The sequence below is a fragment of the Podarcis pityusensis genome (assembly GCF_964106645.2).
Source record: "Podarcis pityusensis genome assembly, chromosome: 5".
Taxonomy (NCBI): domain Eukaryota; kingdom Metazoa; phylum Chordata; class Lepidosauria; order Squamata; family Lacertidae; genus Podarcis; species Podarcis pityusensis.
In genome coordinates, this window is record NC_138032.1 from 57,179,515 (window position 1) to 57,192,480 (window position 12,966).

The 12,966-nt window shown below is 42.4% G+C and overlaps 1 protein-coding gene across 2 annotated transcripts in view; it reads right to left on the minus strand.

The window, feature by feature from the left end:
- The window catches only part of ADAM12 (ADAM metallopeptidase domain 12), a 189,566-nt gene extending 177,797 nt beyond the window's left edge, over positions 1-11,769 (minus strand). Inside the window, exons 1-2 of one of the 2 annotated variants that reach the window (XM_081005209.1) lie at positions 11,478-11,769; positions 8,568-11,233 (exon numbers count right to left, since the gene is read on the minus strand). In XM_081005209.1, the coding sequence (XP_080861335.1) occupies positions 8,568-8,688 (121 nt within the window). In that variant the 5' untranslated portion in view covers positions 8,689-11,233; positions 11,478-11,769. Of the gene's footprint in view, positions 1-7,655; positions 7,774-8,567; positions 11,234-11,477 lie in introns of those variants that run through there. The other variant, XM_081005210.1, reaches the window with a different exon arrangement.
- Between the last annotated feature and the right edge of the window lie 1,197 nt (positions 11,770-12,966).

Here is a 12,966-nt window from a genome sequence, read left to right on the forward strand (position 1 = left end):
ACCAATATGATCAAGGGTCTAGAAACCCAAGCCTTATGAGGAACAGTTGTGGGAGTTGGGTATGTTTAGCCTGGATAAGAGGAGATTGAGAGGATAGAAGAAGATAGCCATCTTCAAATATCTAAAAAGCTATCACATGGAAGATGGAGCAAGCTTGTTTTCTCCTGCTGTGAAGTGTAGGACCTAAACCTATGGCTTCAAGTTACAAGAAAGAAGATGCCAACTAAACATCAAGAAGAACCTTGAAGGTAAGAGCTGTTTGAGAGTGGAATGGACTCCATCAGAAGGTGGTGGACTTCCTTTAGGTTTTTTAACAGAGGTTGGATGGCCATCTGTCATGGGTACTTTATCTGAGATTTCAGCATTGCTGGGGGTTGGACTAGATGACCCATGAGGTTCCTTCCAACTCTACAAATTTATGATTCTACGATTTTATAATCTCAAGACTGCTAATTTTACTACTTGGCTAGCTGAATACACTGCTATATTGAGAAGGGATTAAACAGCCTTTCATAAATATAATAGTACCCATTGTAGCACATGCTTCCTTAACAGTTGGGTCTTCTTAATATTTCAGCTTCTGTGGTATAACCTTTGGAAGCCTGCAGTTCTGTACACAATAAAGTGCTTCATTCTGGGAGCCATATGACTCCATCAGTCATTCAAGCATATGTTTGGTGCAGCTTGAAAGAGCAGAACTTATATAAGTCAAATATTTCAAAGCTGACTGTATCTTTAAAAATACCTGGTTTATATGTCAATATAGTATCTCTATAAACCTTTCATTTCTTGTATATTGGCTTGACCCACACTTTCTTGGTATGGGTCTGAGCCGTTCCCCCCTTGCTCCCATGGAAAACCCACTCCTTAGTGCTAAACAGGAGAAAACATAAATCTGGAGAAAACCTGTATTGCTGTTTACTCCAACTGAGTGCTAAGAGCAGTTTTCCCACTAGGGGAAAGCAGAGGGACAATAGGAAGTGTGGGTGAGCCCTGAGAAGGGAAATGGCAAAATGTAATGGCAAAATACAGATAAATTTGAGGGGCTTTTTACTATAAGATGAAGCAGCCAGGTAAGCAGCTGGTGATTAGAAATGGGAAAGAAATTCAGTTCCATTCACATGTGAAGGTGAACCTACCTAACTCATACTTTCTGAAACTATATGTGAAACAAAACACAGACATCTTTAAAAACTTTCATTTCTCCAAATTTTGCAATGCAGTTCTCCAGCCAAGCAATGTGTGCAAAAATACATCTATTACTGGAAATAATGTACATTCCATTTTGGCGATGGTAACACTGGTTTAAGGAGCCATTTGGTGCCTAGCTTATATATCTGATTTTCTAACACTGTATAGTAAGCTGCTTTGAGTTACCTTGGTTAAAAAAGCGGCCAATAAATTTAATATATATAATATATAGGTACAAAGGGCTTAATTCACAGCTATGAGAACAAAGGATGACATGAAAAGTCATAGACACAATACCACTGTAAATTTTGTAACTATATTATGTGACCAACATCTCATTTTGATCAGTTTTACAAAGATAAAACAGTGTTCCTCCTTATATTTCCCCCCCAGTTTCTACCAAAAAGCACCTTGAGAACTAATACATAGGGATTAGTCCTTGCATCTGCAGCTAGTAATAAATAGAACAACTCAAATACTTCCAGCTCCTGCCTGCTTGCATGTTCATTTCACTTAATGCAGTGTCAAGACAAAGAGCTGGAGGATTACTCATTCAATATTTTTGTGTTTTGCATCATATCACCATTCAGATGGCGCGACGTTCACATTGTAATTTAATCTTTCACAGATAAGCAGCCATAAGCGGGGTATTTTGCTACATTCAATCAGCTCATATTTTGAAAGGGACACAAATATAAAAACACATACACCACAACAAATTGAGGACACTACCAGAAAAAGTTTCAAATATGTGCCTGATTAGGATCTTTTGTGTAACTGCTAGCAACAGATGCAAGAGGCATTTTTGCCAAGTTCCACATTCAGATCTGTATGCCTTGCTGTATGCTATCAGCCAGCACAATTAACAGGCCATGGAGTATTCCACTTGTTGCCATATTAGATCATATATTTTGGAGAAGAAAAAATGTGTTTATCCAATCTATGGTTTCATTGTACTGTATTTTCAGATACACAAACAGTAAATTCAAGTCGTCCTCATTCTTACTCAAGTTCTGGGCCAGAAATGACACTGAAATGAAGTCATTTTAATAGCACCATGCTTTTGAAGCATTGAAGATGATAGCTAAAGTCTTAATGGATTTTTTAAAAAACACAAAGTGCACATATTTTAAATATTTTGCATGGTAGATTTGACATGCTATGAAAATAGCTGACAGCACAATCCTATACAAGTCCACCCAGAAGTAAGCCCCATTGAATTCAATGGCCCTTACTCCCAGAAAGTAGGAATAGAACTGCAGACTAACAATGCATGTTTACTTATAAGAAAAATTTAATGCACCAAACAGGCCTTAGTGAGTGTGCCTAGTATTCTGTCTCAAATTATTATCAATATTTTGTAATCATATGACATTCATTTATGCTTTTATATCTGACATTTCCTTCAAAGAGCTCAAGTAGCTGCTCTCCTGCCCTCCATATTATCCTCTCAACAACTCTGTGAGGTTCGTTAGGCTGAGGGATGGTGACTGGCCCAAGGTAACACAGTGAGTTTCATGGCTGAGTGGGGATTCGAACCCTAGACTCCCAGGTCTAGGGTCCAGCACCCAAACTGCTATACCACACTGACTTTCAGTCATTACAAAAATAATTTCTACTCTCAGTTTGGTCCCAAATTTTTCAAAGCCACACTGGTTCATTGCAAACCAAGGGCATATAACTAATTATAATTGCCTTAATCTAAATTGGATTCTATCCACAAAATAGGATTGCCTTATTCCAGTCGACCTCAGACCCCTGTCTCTTTAAAATTAAGACATCTCCCTTTCCTACCACACATCAGAGTGCCTTCCTTCCTCCAGAGTATATGTCATCAATGCACCACTGGCAATACAGTGGTACCTCTGGTTACGGATTTAATTCGTTTCCGGATGCCGTGCGCATCCCGAAAAATCCGTAACTAGAGGCACTGCTTCTGTACACGTGCGCAATGTGATAGAGCACTTCTTCGCATGCAGCAAAACCTGGATGTATACACTTCTGGGTTTGCCGCGGCCGTAACCTGAAGATTCCAAACCTGGAGGTTATGCAACACGAGGTACCACTGTAAATAAATTTCTGGCAGTAGTACTATCAGGACTAGCAAGTGAGACAAGGTACAGAAATGCGGGACCAACAATTTGATTTGAGGACTCTCCTAGAGATGGAGAAAAAGAAACCTCTAGGCTTCAATATAGGAGCCTTCAAGGGACCAAAGGCCAAAGGCCAGTATAATTTGGAGACATTGGAATTTGAGCGGCAATTTGAGCGACTTTCACCTTGACACTTTCTGAATCGCTGGTCTCATATCACATCAGATGTGATGAACTCCAAACTCCCTAGTTTCCCACCATTTCATTATTTCTTACAAAACAAAGATTTAAAATATTGCAAAATGGCGTGCAATCTTCCAAGTTCTCCCTAACTCTCCATTGGGCTAGATCTGTGATGGCCAAACTTGGCCCTCCAGCTATTTTTTGGACTACAACTCCCATTATCCCTAGCTAACAGGACCAGTGGTCAGGGATGATGGGAACTGTAGTCCCAAAACAACTAGAGGGCCAAGTTTGGCCATCACTGGGCTAGATGGTAAACAATCCATAGGCAGGGGCGGGGGCAGGGAAGTTTGCTAATACTTCAAGTTATGAAGTCTGCAACTATTCACACAGGCAACCAGGAAAAGCACACGGGTTCTTTGATAGGTGGGAAGGAGCAGAACTAGTCCCTGGGTCAGTTCTAGTTTTTGTGGTTTTAGAGATGGTGAGGCAGCCATTACTATGTTTCTTCTTCCTGGCAGTCCTTGGTGCAACCTAATATCTGAAAAGCACTTAAAAGAGCTTTGTCTGGATGTCTGCTACCTCCTCTCACATTATAACTGTGACCAGATACATACCCCATAGCTTTGACACAAGTCAGCAAACTTTCTTCTTCTTCCCTCTCCTTCCTTCCCCATTCTGTTTATTTATCTAGCTGGTGAAGAATTATAGAGAATTTGCAAGCTTGCAAATTATTTTGTGATGTTTTGGTTGGATTTTTTGTTACTGGCCTATAAGGCTAACTTTGCTTTTTTGCATACTTTTAAATAACGCATAAATCTCCTATTTTGAAGGTCTGTTGCAATACACATAGATGCGCATGAACAATGAATTAGGCCATGTGCTTGCCTGTGACTAAGTGCAAGCTTCAATCATTCAGGGAAGGCTGTGGGCAGGATTCCTGCATTGCAGGGGGTTGGACTAGATGACCCCTGGAGACCCTTCCAACTCCACAATTCTATGATTCTATGATACTTCATACTAAACAAATCATGTTGCATGGAATGTAGATAGGTAAAGCATATGTAATGGACTTCATAATATAAAATCGAATGAAACAAATTTTTATAACATGGCTAACTCAATGACTACAGAAGGACATTTCAATAAAATTAAGGCAGAATTCATCCTCAATAATGAGGAACGTTTCAAATACAGAAGCTTGAGTTTATCTCAGTTTTTTATTTGTAGTTGTTGGGTCCATCTGGTTCTGGGACAAACTGGCAAGATCAGTATCTGTCTGCAATTCTATATGTTCTGTGTTTTAGTTCAATACATTATTTGTACTGTAATTATTGTATTAATTGCAGCTGAGACAAGTACCCTAACAGATTATCCAAAACTGGCTTTGACTTTAAAGTACACATAACATTTGGAATGGGGCAGTCCAAAGAAACAAAAAGACCTGATATGCGATATAAGAGAGACTGAATAAGTTGCCTACAAAAAGCAGTATAGGGGTTTTTTTTTTTGCTATTCATCTAAGTTCTTAAACACTCTCTCAGAGCTATTTAAATTCATTACATAAACACTTGGGCAGTTAAGCACTCATAAAATTGCTTTGTGAAGTGCCTACCCTACATTCACAGTAACCCATTTTATGCTTTAATATCTCAGGTGTATAATTTTTCTCCTTAAACTAACACAAATACCATGCCGATCATATTATGGATCCTGTGTGCCAAGTATTTAGCCTAGAAGCAGCATAATTCAGTACAGAGGTACACTGTGAGTCAAATCCCACAAGCATGTGCGCTTGACAAGAGCTAGAGAATGTCGCTTTAAGTTTTGCATCTATCAGCACGGTGGGTCACAGATGGCCTTCATCAACTCATATCATTATCCCGTTATTTATTTATTTAAAACACCCCTATGCTGCATTTCACAATTACAAAACTAATTCAATAAAATCAACACTAAAAAAAGACTACAGCAACCTCCACAGTAGCCAGGAAAACTACAAGCTAAGTATCATTAACCAGCAACTGCTTGGCAAACAAGGTTATTTTAACAAATGCCAAAAACACACCACCATTGGGCCTTGCCTTATTTCAGTTGGCACCTATAGGTGGTGGTGAAGGTTCTGTTCCATGCAAAAGCCCAGTTTTAGCACACTGCAATACTGTACACGCCTTCCTGAAAATAAGTATAAATGAACTCAGTGGGGGCAACTTCTAACATGTATAGGACTACATTGTTTAATCTGAATTAGAGCTCTGCAGCTCTATTATACTGAGAAAACATTCCAAGGGGAAGGTTCCAAACACTGGTTGCATTCACATGCAACAGTAAGCTATAGTACAACAAGCAAATGAACAAGCCATGTATTGTTCACCCAAACTTGTTTCTTCCACAGCAGGCTGAGCACCTGGCGTGGTGTGATCAAACAAACCATGGTTAAGCATAGCTGCTGGGTTCAGACATGACACCAAACCATCATTAAAACAAGCCATGGTTCATAAGCCAACAATAAAACATTGCTCATATTGTGCTTTGTTTCCAGAAAACAAAGCATAGTTAATATACTGGGCTGGGTTCAGATAGTCAAACAAGTCTCACTTTAACTAAACCAGGGGTGGCTAACCCATGACCCAAGTCCACTGCCCACCCCAACTGATTTTAGGTGATCCATGAAGCCCAGCCAACCACCAAATAATTTGGTTACCTTTCCCCTCCCCCCCAAAATCAAAAAATATCCAGCAGGTGGCATCATTGTGCCTCCACTGTTGTGGTCACTGCTGATGTGGGAATGGGGATGTCACCTCTTTTTAGCTTCTTTCTCTGTTGCACCAGTCTTAAAAGATGAGTGCACTTGTTAGAACATCTCTGGAAGGCTGATGAAACAGGAAGAATTGTTTCTTAATGCTTCCTGTCAAATACCTTCCGACAATTGTGCCATACCATAGGAAGAAGAACATTTTCAAAGGTAAGAGGTGGCTCTGTTTCTTCCTCCCTAGGGAACTGCTAGAACAGGAGACTCTCCTCCTACTCTAGCACTGCCCTGGAGAATGAAAATCCTGTTTTCTGTGTGGCTCTATCTGCTCCTGAGTCCGTCCCGCTCCATCTGTTCTGTGTGAATGTGCATGTGTGCGGGCTCATCTTGTCTGCTTCCCACCCCCACAATCTGAATGCGTGTACATATATATACAGTGGTACCTCGGATTACATACGCTTCAGGTTACAAACTCCGCTAACCCAGAAATAGTACCTCAGGTTAAGAACTTTGCCTCAGGATGAGAACAATCGTGTGGCGGCCGCGGGAGGCCCCATTAGCTAAAGTGGTACCTCAGGTTAAGAACAGTTTTAGGTTAAGAATGGACCTCCAGAACTAATTAAGTTCTTAACCTGAGGTACCACTGTGTGTGTGTGTGCAAACTGCATCTCCCCCACCCCGCCACTGAGTGTATGTGGATTTGTACACACACTGCATGTGTTAAATGTGCTTAGTTTGGTATGTAGCCCTTGGACAGATAGCAAACCCTCAATGTGATCATCAAGCCAAAAAATGTTACCTACCCCTTGGGCCAAACAAACCATGGTTAGCACAGTTTTCTCCAATCCACTGCCCTCCAGATGTTTTAAACTACAAGTCTCTTCAGTCCTGGCCATCATGGCCAGTGGTGAAGGATGGTGGGAATGGCAGTCTAAATTAGCACCTGGAGGGCACCTGGTTGGGGGAGGATGGCAGAGTTATGTGAGGATGGCTGTGTACTTTATCATGCTACAGATTCACTTATATTTGCCTCTATTCTTGGGGCACCCAACCATGCACACAGGTCAACACACTTATTTCTAGTAACATGAGTAAAAGTAAAATTCTACACATTTCCTCAGAACGATGTCACTCTCATGAAAGTGTGCACAGAACTGTAGTGTAAAAGTTGCATGCCAATGAAAAAACAGCCCTGTTGTTGCTTTTCAGTGCCTTATTGGTATCAAATCAGAAAACAAACAGAAGAAAAAGCTTATTTGGAAAATAAACAAAAACAGGACGGGCTGTTATTTATGTACCAAAATCCATATTCACACACCACTTAATTTACAACAATAATAAGCAACTTCTGCAACTGCATGTACAACTAGGGCTGCACGCACACACTTCCTATGGCCTTATCTGAAAAGTGAATCCCCACTGAATTCGGGAATTACCTTTCAAAGTTTTAGCTGGAGGTAATCCTGCCTGAGGACCCATTTCACTGTTCCTAGGATTTACCCGTGATTTGCCTTGAAATCAACCTTTGAAAGTGAAGCAGATCTTCTCTCTCCCCTCCCCCCCCCCGCCTCGTCTTCGGCGCCCTCTGCCTTTCACAGCACTCAGGCAGGCAAGCTGGCATTCAACAGGTGTCCACGAGGCATGCAGGACTGCAATGGTGGCGGCGGTGGACGGGGAGTTTCACCTGTCATTTATCATTTCCACACAGCTGTTGAAGGCGGGTGGGAGTCCTGGGGGGGGGGGAGAGATGGCCTCTCGGAAACCCCCTTTGGCGTGAAGTGACTGACGGCAACACCGGCGCGAAGCGGCAGCAGCGCCTCTTGTGCCCATTTTCGAAACGGAGCGGCAAAGCCCGCGCTTTTGGGCTGAGGGAAACGCCGCCTCTGGAAGGGCTCGCGCTCGTGGGAGGCGTTCGGGCGCCGGCGGGCGGGAATTCCGTCCTTCGCGCCAGGCGAGCGTCCCCCCGCCCCAAAGCCTCCCGCCCAGCTCGGCTCTCCGGCTGCTGGAAGGAGCCGCCGACAGAAGCGCCCGGAGAGACAGAGAAAGAGAAATGCCGGCTCCTCGCTGCTCCCTTCTATATACCAGTCACACAAAAGGAGAGCAGGGCGGTAGGGGGAGGACTGTTCAGTGTGACCAACTCGGGGGTAAAATATAAAGGGGGGAGAAGAAGAGGTGCCGGGGAGATACAGCAGAGAAAATATGCCGAAAGGGCGGCTTCCTTGCAGGACAAAAGAAATGCAAAACGTGGACGTTTGACAGAACTTGGGAGGGCCGCTTTGGCGACAAGGAAGTTATATATATGTGCGGTGCATGCATGCATGTTACGTATATAAGCATTTCCAACTTACCTTGAGCCCCGGATGGTGGTGCTATTAAGAGGCTGAGCAGCAGCAGGAGCAAGAGCTGGGCAGGGGGCTGAGGAGGAGGAGGAAGGGAGCGTAGCCGCTCTTCATGGCGACGCATGGACATCTTAGCCTAGACTGAGAAACTTTCATCAGCTGGGGTTGGAGAACAGCCCCATTAATATACAGTTACAGAGCGAGAGAGAGAGCACGGAAACTCAGGATGTGAGAGATTTCCTGCATACAGCTGACTCCCAAACCCCTCCTGCTCCTGCATAGGCTGATGATGAGTTGGGCTTTGCTTTCATATCCCCCCCCCTTAATTTAAACTGTTGATGGAGAGGGGGTTCCCCCCCCCGCAAGATCAAATATGTTGACCGTTGCAATAAGTGAACAAATTGCCCGGGTTGGCTAACAGGAGGCACTGAAAATCGTTAGTGGAAGAAGGCAGGCCCTGTGAAAAAGTGCCCCTTGCCAACACTCACAGTTCTTATTACAATGGAACAAATTATTGTCTTCTTTGCCTTCGTCCTGCTGCTCCCGCGCAGGGTCCTAGCGCCCTCCGAAACGTGCGGGCAGAAACCGTTCCTTTGCAGAGCAAGTGACCTGCCAATTTTCAGTTCGTGTTGGAAGGAGACTCCCTCATTTGGGATTAATTTTAAGGCTGGCTGTAAAATTCTTCTTCCCCTCCAGCGATGATGAATGATCTTGTTTTGTCTCAAACGTCTCTTCTCTCAGATTGTTGTGTGTGTGACTCAAATGGCTTCAGAAAAAAGTGATGAGTTCTTCCCCTCCCCTCAAAAATAAAAGGATTCCTTGCTGATATTATAATTGTGCTTAATTCCAATGCCTGGTTGGATTGTATTTTATGTCATTTTAAAGTGTGAGGAATAGAATACTTCTTCAGCACGCCTCCCTCAGGATTTTTGTTTTTAAATCTTCCTTCATTCACATTGTCACAGCTGTCAGACAAATGAAAAGATAATACTTTGTGTCTGACGTGCGGTCACCCATCACAGGAACATATGTAAATAGATGATGTTTGTAGTCTTTTTCCTTTATGACAGACTTGCAGCAGGCAGGGAAAGGGGCCAGATCATTCTTCCAGAATTTGGAACACTAAAGTATTAGTTTCTGCAAGTGGATAAAAGCCAGTTTTTGTGTATGTGTTGAAATTCATACATCCACCTTTGTAATGCTGGTAAAAATCCATCTTTTTGGAATAGGTGAGGAGGACAGAAGGGTCTATGCACGTGATAATTCATCTACTGCACATGTTTTATTCTGAAATGTAGTTGTCAAATTTGGTTTGTACCCTCAAGGTAGAATTAAGGTGGTTAGGGGCTTTGGTGCAGTTCCCAAAATGGAGCCTCCCCGCTTCCTGCTAAGGATGACATGAAATAGCTTGACTTGAAGAGATCCATGCTCTGGTGACCTCCAGTCAACCATTGTAATGCACTCTATATGGGGCTGGTCTTGAAGGTGGTCCAGAAGCTGCAGTTGGTGCAGAATGCACCAGCCAGGGTGCTGGAAGACATTACTGCCTGAGTAGCTTCTTTAGGACCTGTACTGGTTGCCATTATGCTTCTGAGTCCAATTGAAGATGCTTATTTTGACATATAAAGCCCTAAGTGACTTGGGCCCAGAATATCTGAAGCAACACCTCCTCCCATATAGACTAGCCTGGGTGCTGAGATTTGTAGGGGAGGCCTTGTTGGCAGTTCCAATGTCATGTGAAGATCACGAGGGGTGAGAAGGCCTTTTCTGTGGTAGTTCCCAGGCTGTGGAATGCCGTCCCCTCTGAGGTGCAACTGGCCTTGTCACCATGAATTCTCACATTAGGTCAGGCTGTACTTTTTTGCATGGGCCCATGGAAGGAGCATTTCCTGTTGAATTTAATGGGGCTTATTCCCAAGTAAAGTGGTTAGATTTGCTGCCTAAATCCCAATGATTTCAAAAGGAAGGGTTGAGATTCTGGTTAATCACTTCCAGAGAACACAATGGAATTTTAAAGAAGCTTAATATGGAATGAATTGTTCTCTTCGTTTTTCCATCTCATAGCGGGGGGAAATTGTCTATGAAAGGATCCCTATCTTACATTTCTATCCATAAAGTATCCAGGGTAGCTAACATCAGAAATTAAAACAAAACAATGAAACAAATAACAATCAATAATTGTTAAAAGGGGGGATAAAGCAACCAAGCAACTAGAATCATAACAAAAACAAAATTCAATCAGCATTACATATATCAAAGGGTTACCTAAGGATTACAATTTCCAATTACAAGGGAAAAATAGGATGTGAAGGAGTGGCAGATACATTTCCCGGGATAGCAGACAGAAAATTCCACATTGTGGGGGCTGCAATATAAAAGGCCTTAGTAAGTATCCAGGAGGGGAGGGGATTGAGGAATGTGTGTGTCATGAGGTCAACAAAATCCTCTCCCTGCACTATCCAGGGATGTTCTACGAGGAAGAAAAGGGAAACATACATATTTTCCATTTCCCACCCTCTCTAGAACATCCACTCTTCCAACTCAGTGGATTTAACATCCTGATTAAATTAAAACACAGTTTTCTAGTATGGATATAATGGAAATTTATGGCTTTTCAAACTATTCTTGTGTGCAAACAAAGGTAAAGGTGGAGGCAGCACTGCATGGGTCTGATGCTCACTATAGTGGTACCTCGGGTTACATACGCTTCAGGTTACATACGCTTCAGGTTACAGACTCCGCTAACCCAGAAATAGTGCTTCAGGTTAAGAACTTTGCTTCAGGATGAGAACAGAAATCGTGCTCCGGCGGCGCAGCAGCAGCAGGAGGCCCCATTAGCTAAAGTGGTGCTTCAGGTTAAGAACAGTTTCAGGTTAAGAACGGACCTCCAAAATGAATTAAGTACTTAACCTGAGGTACCACTGTATTGGCCTCAGCAGCCATGGTTTACTGAACTGTGATTGCTACCTCTGAATCTGATCACAGTATTAATGTTGACATTTCGGCCTAGAAAAATCCTGAGTGTCCTTTGCAGGGGTTCCTGCTCAAAGTATGTGGAAAGTGAGTTTTCAGTCTGATCCTAAGCATGTTTATAAAGAAGTAGCACCCCAGTCTCAAGACCCACTGAACTCAATGGGGCTGCCTGCTCAGTATACACAAATAGGATTACCCTGTAAATGGTTAAAATGGCTAAGCTATATCTGAAACTGGGTGATTTGTTTTTTAAAATGACAGCAGATTTCGGGATTCAGAGGGGAATTCTGCCAAACTGTTGTTTCTTATTAAAATGATAAAGCACTGTAAAATTATATTCAGATATAAATAAAAGTGACAGAACAATCCTGAAGTTATTTATGCATTTATGAAAAATATATATATGCTGCAGTTTTAATCTTTTGGCAACAGCCTGTCTCAAAATGAGACCACATTCTGAAAGGATAAAAGAATTTTATGAAGCAGTATTTACAAGATGCCACCAAGCAAGCATAATTTCAATTTAGAAAGAACTGGGACATCAAGTGCATGTGTGTGTGTGTAAAGTTTATACATTCCATTGCTTTATAGTTGCTGTGGAACTTGATGGTTTGGGAGCAACATTTTAAGTAGCAGCTATTTTTGCTGGCCTGTTCCCTTGGGATCTTTGCCTAGCCTACATCAATCACACCTGAATTCTTCCAACTGAATTTCTCCAGTCAATGCATAGTCTTACTCAAGCGGATTAACCTAAAAGGTAACATGAGATTGGGTTGCAAGGAATCTTGAAAGAATGCATTTCAGTTCTATCTACTATTTTCTGTGCATGTAAATGGCAAATGCTTTGGAAGCTCCAATATCTTATTTCGGAGCGATTTAGGTTGTGTTTTCCTTGAAGTTCCATTATATGTAAAAAAACACACCCAAAAACCAAAAAGCCAGCTTGCACTCCATTCTCTTGAAATGGAAGCACCTTGTGTTTTCAGTGTTCTTAAATACTTAGCTTTGGAGCATACAGAACAACAACCCCTCTTCCTGCATGCCTTCTCCAGAGTGACTGTTTAAGTGTCAATCCTCAATGGCTGACTCATCTCCTTTCACTCTGATTGGCTCCAACAAGCAAAATGGTTGAGAAGATTTCTTCTCAGTGGCAAAACAGCTCCTTTTTACTGCTGTTTGGGTAGCTGTAGGGTGCTGGAGACAGGGACCCTGCAACCTCAGACCTCTGGAAATGGCAACACAGGCAGGACCATCAAACGCTCAAAACGGAGTTCAGAAACTTCTCAGCAACAATAACAAAAGTCCTAGGCGTCAAGGCTGCATGAAAGACATGCCTTAAGATAATTCCCTTTAACCTGGTGTCTTCCACAGCTGTGCTGGCTGGGGCTGATGGGAGTTGTGATCCAAAATGTATGGAGAGCAGTAGATTGGGAAA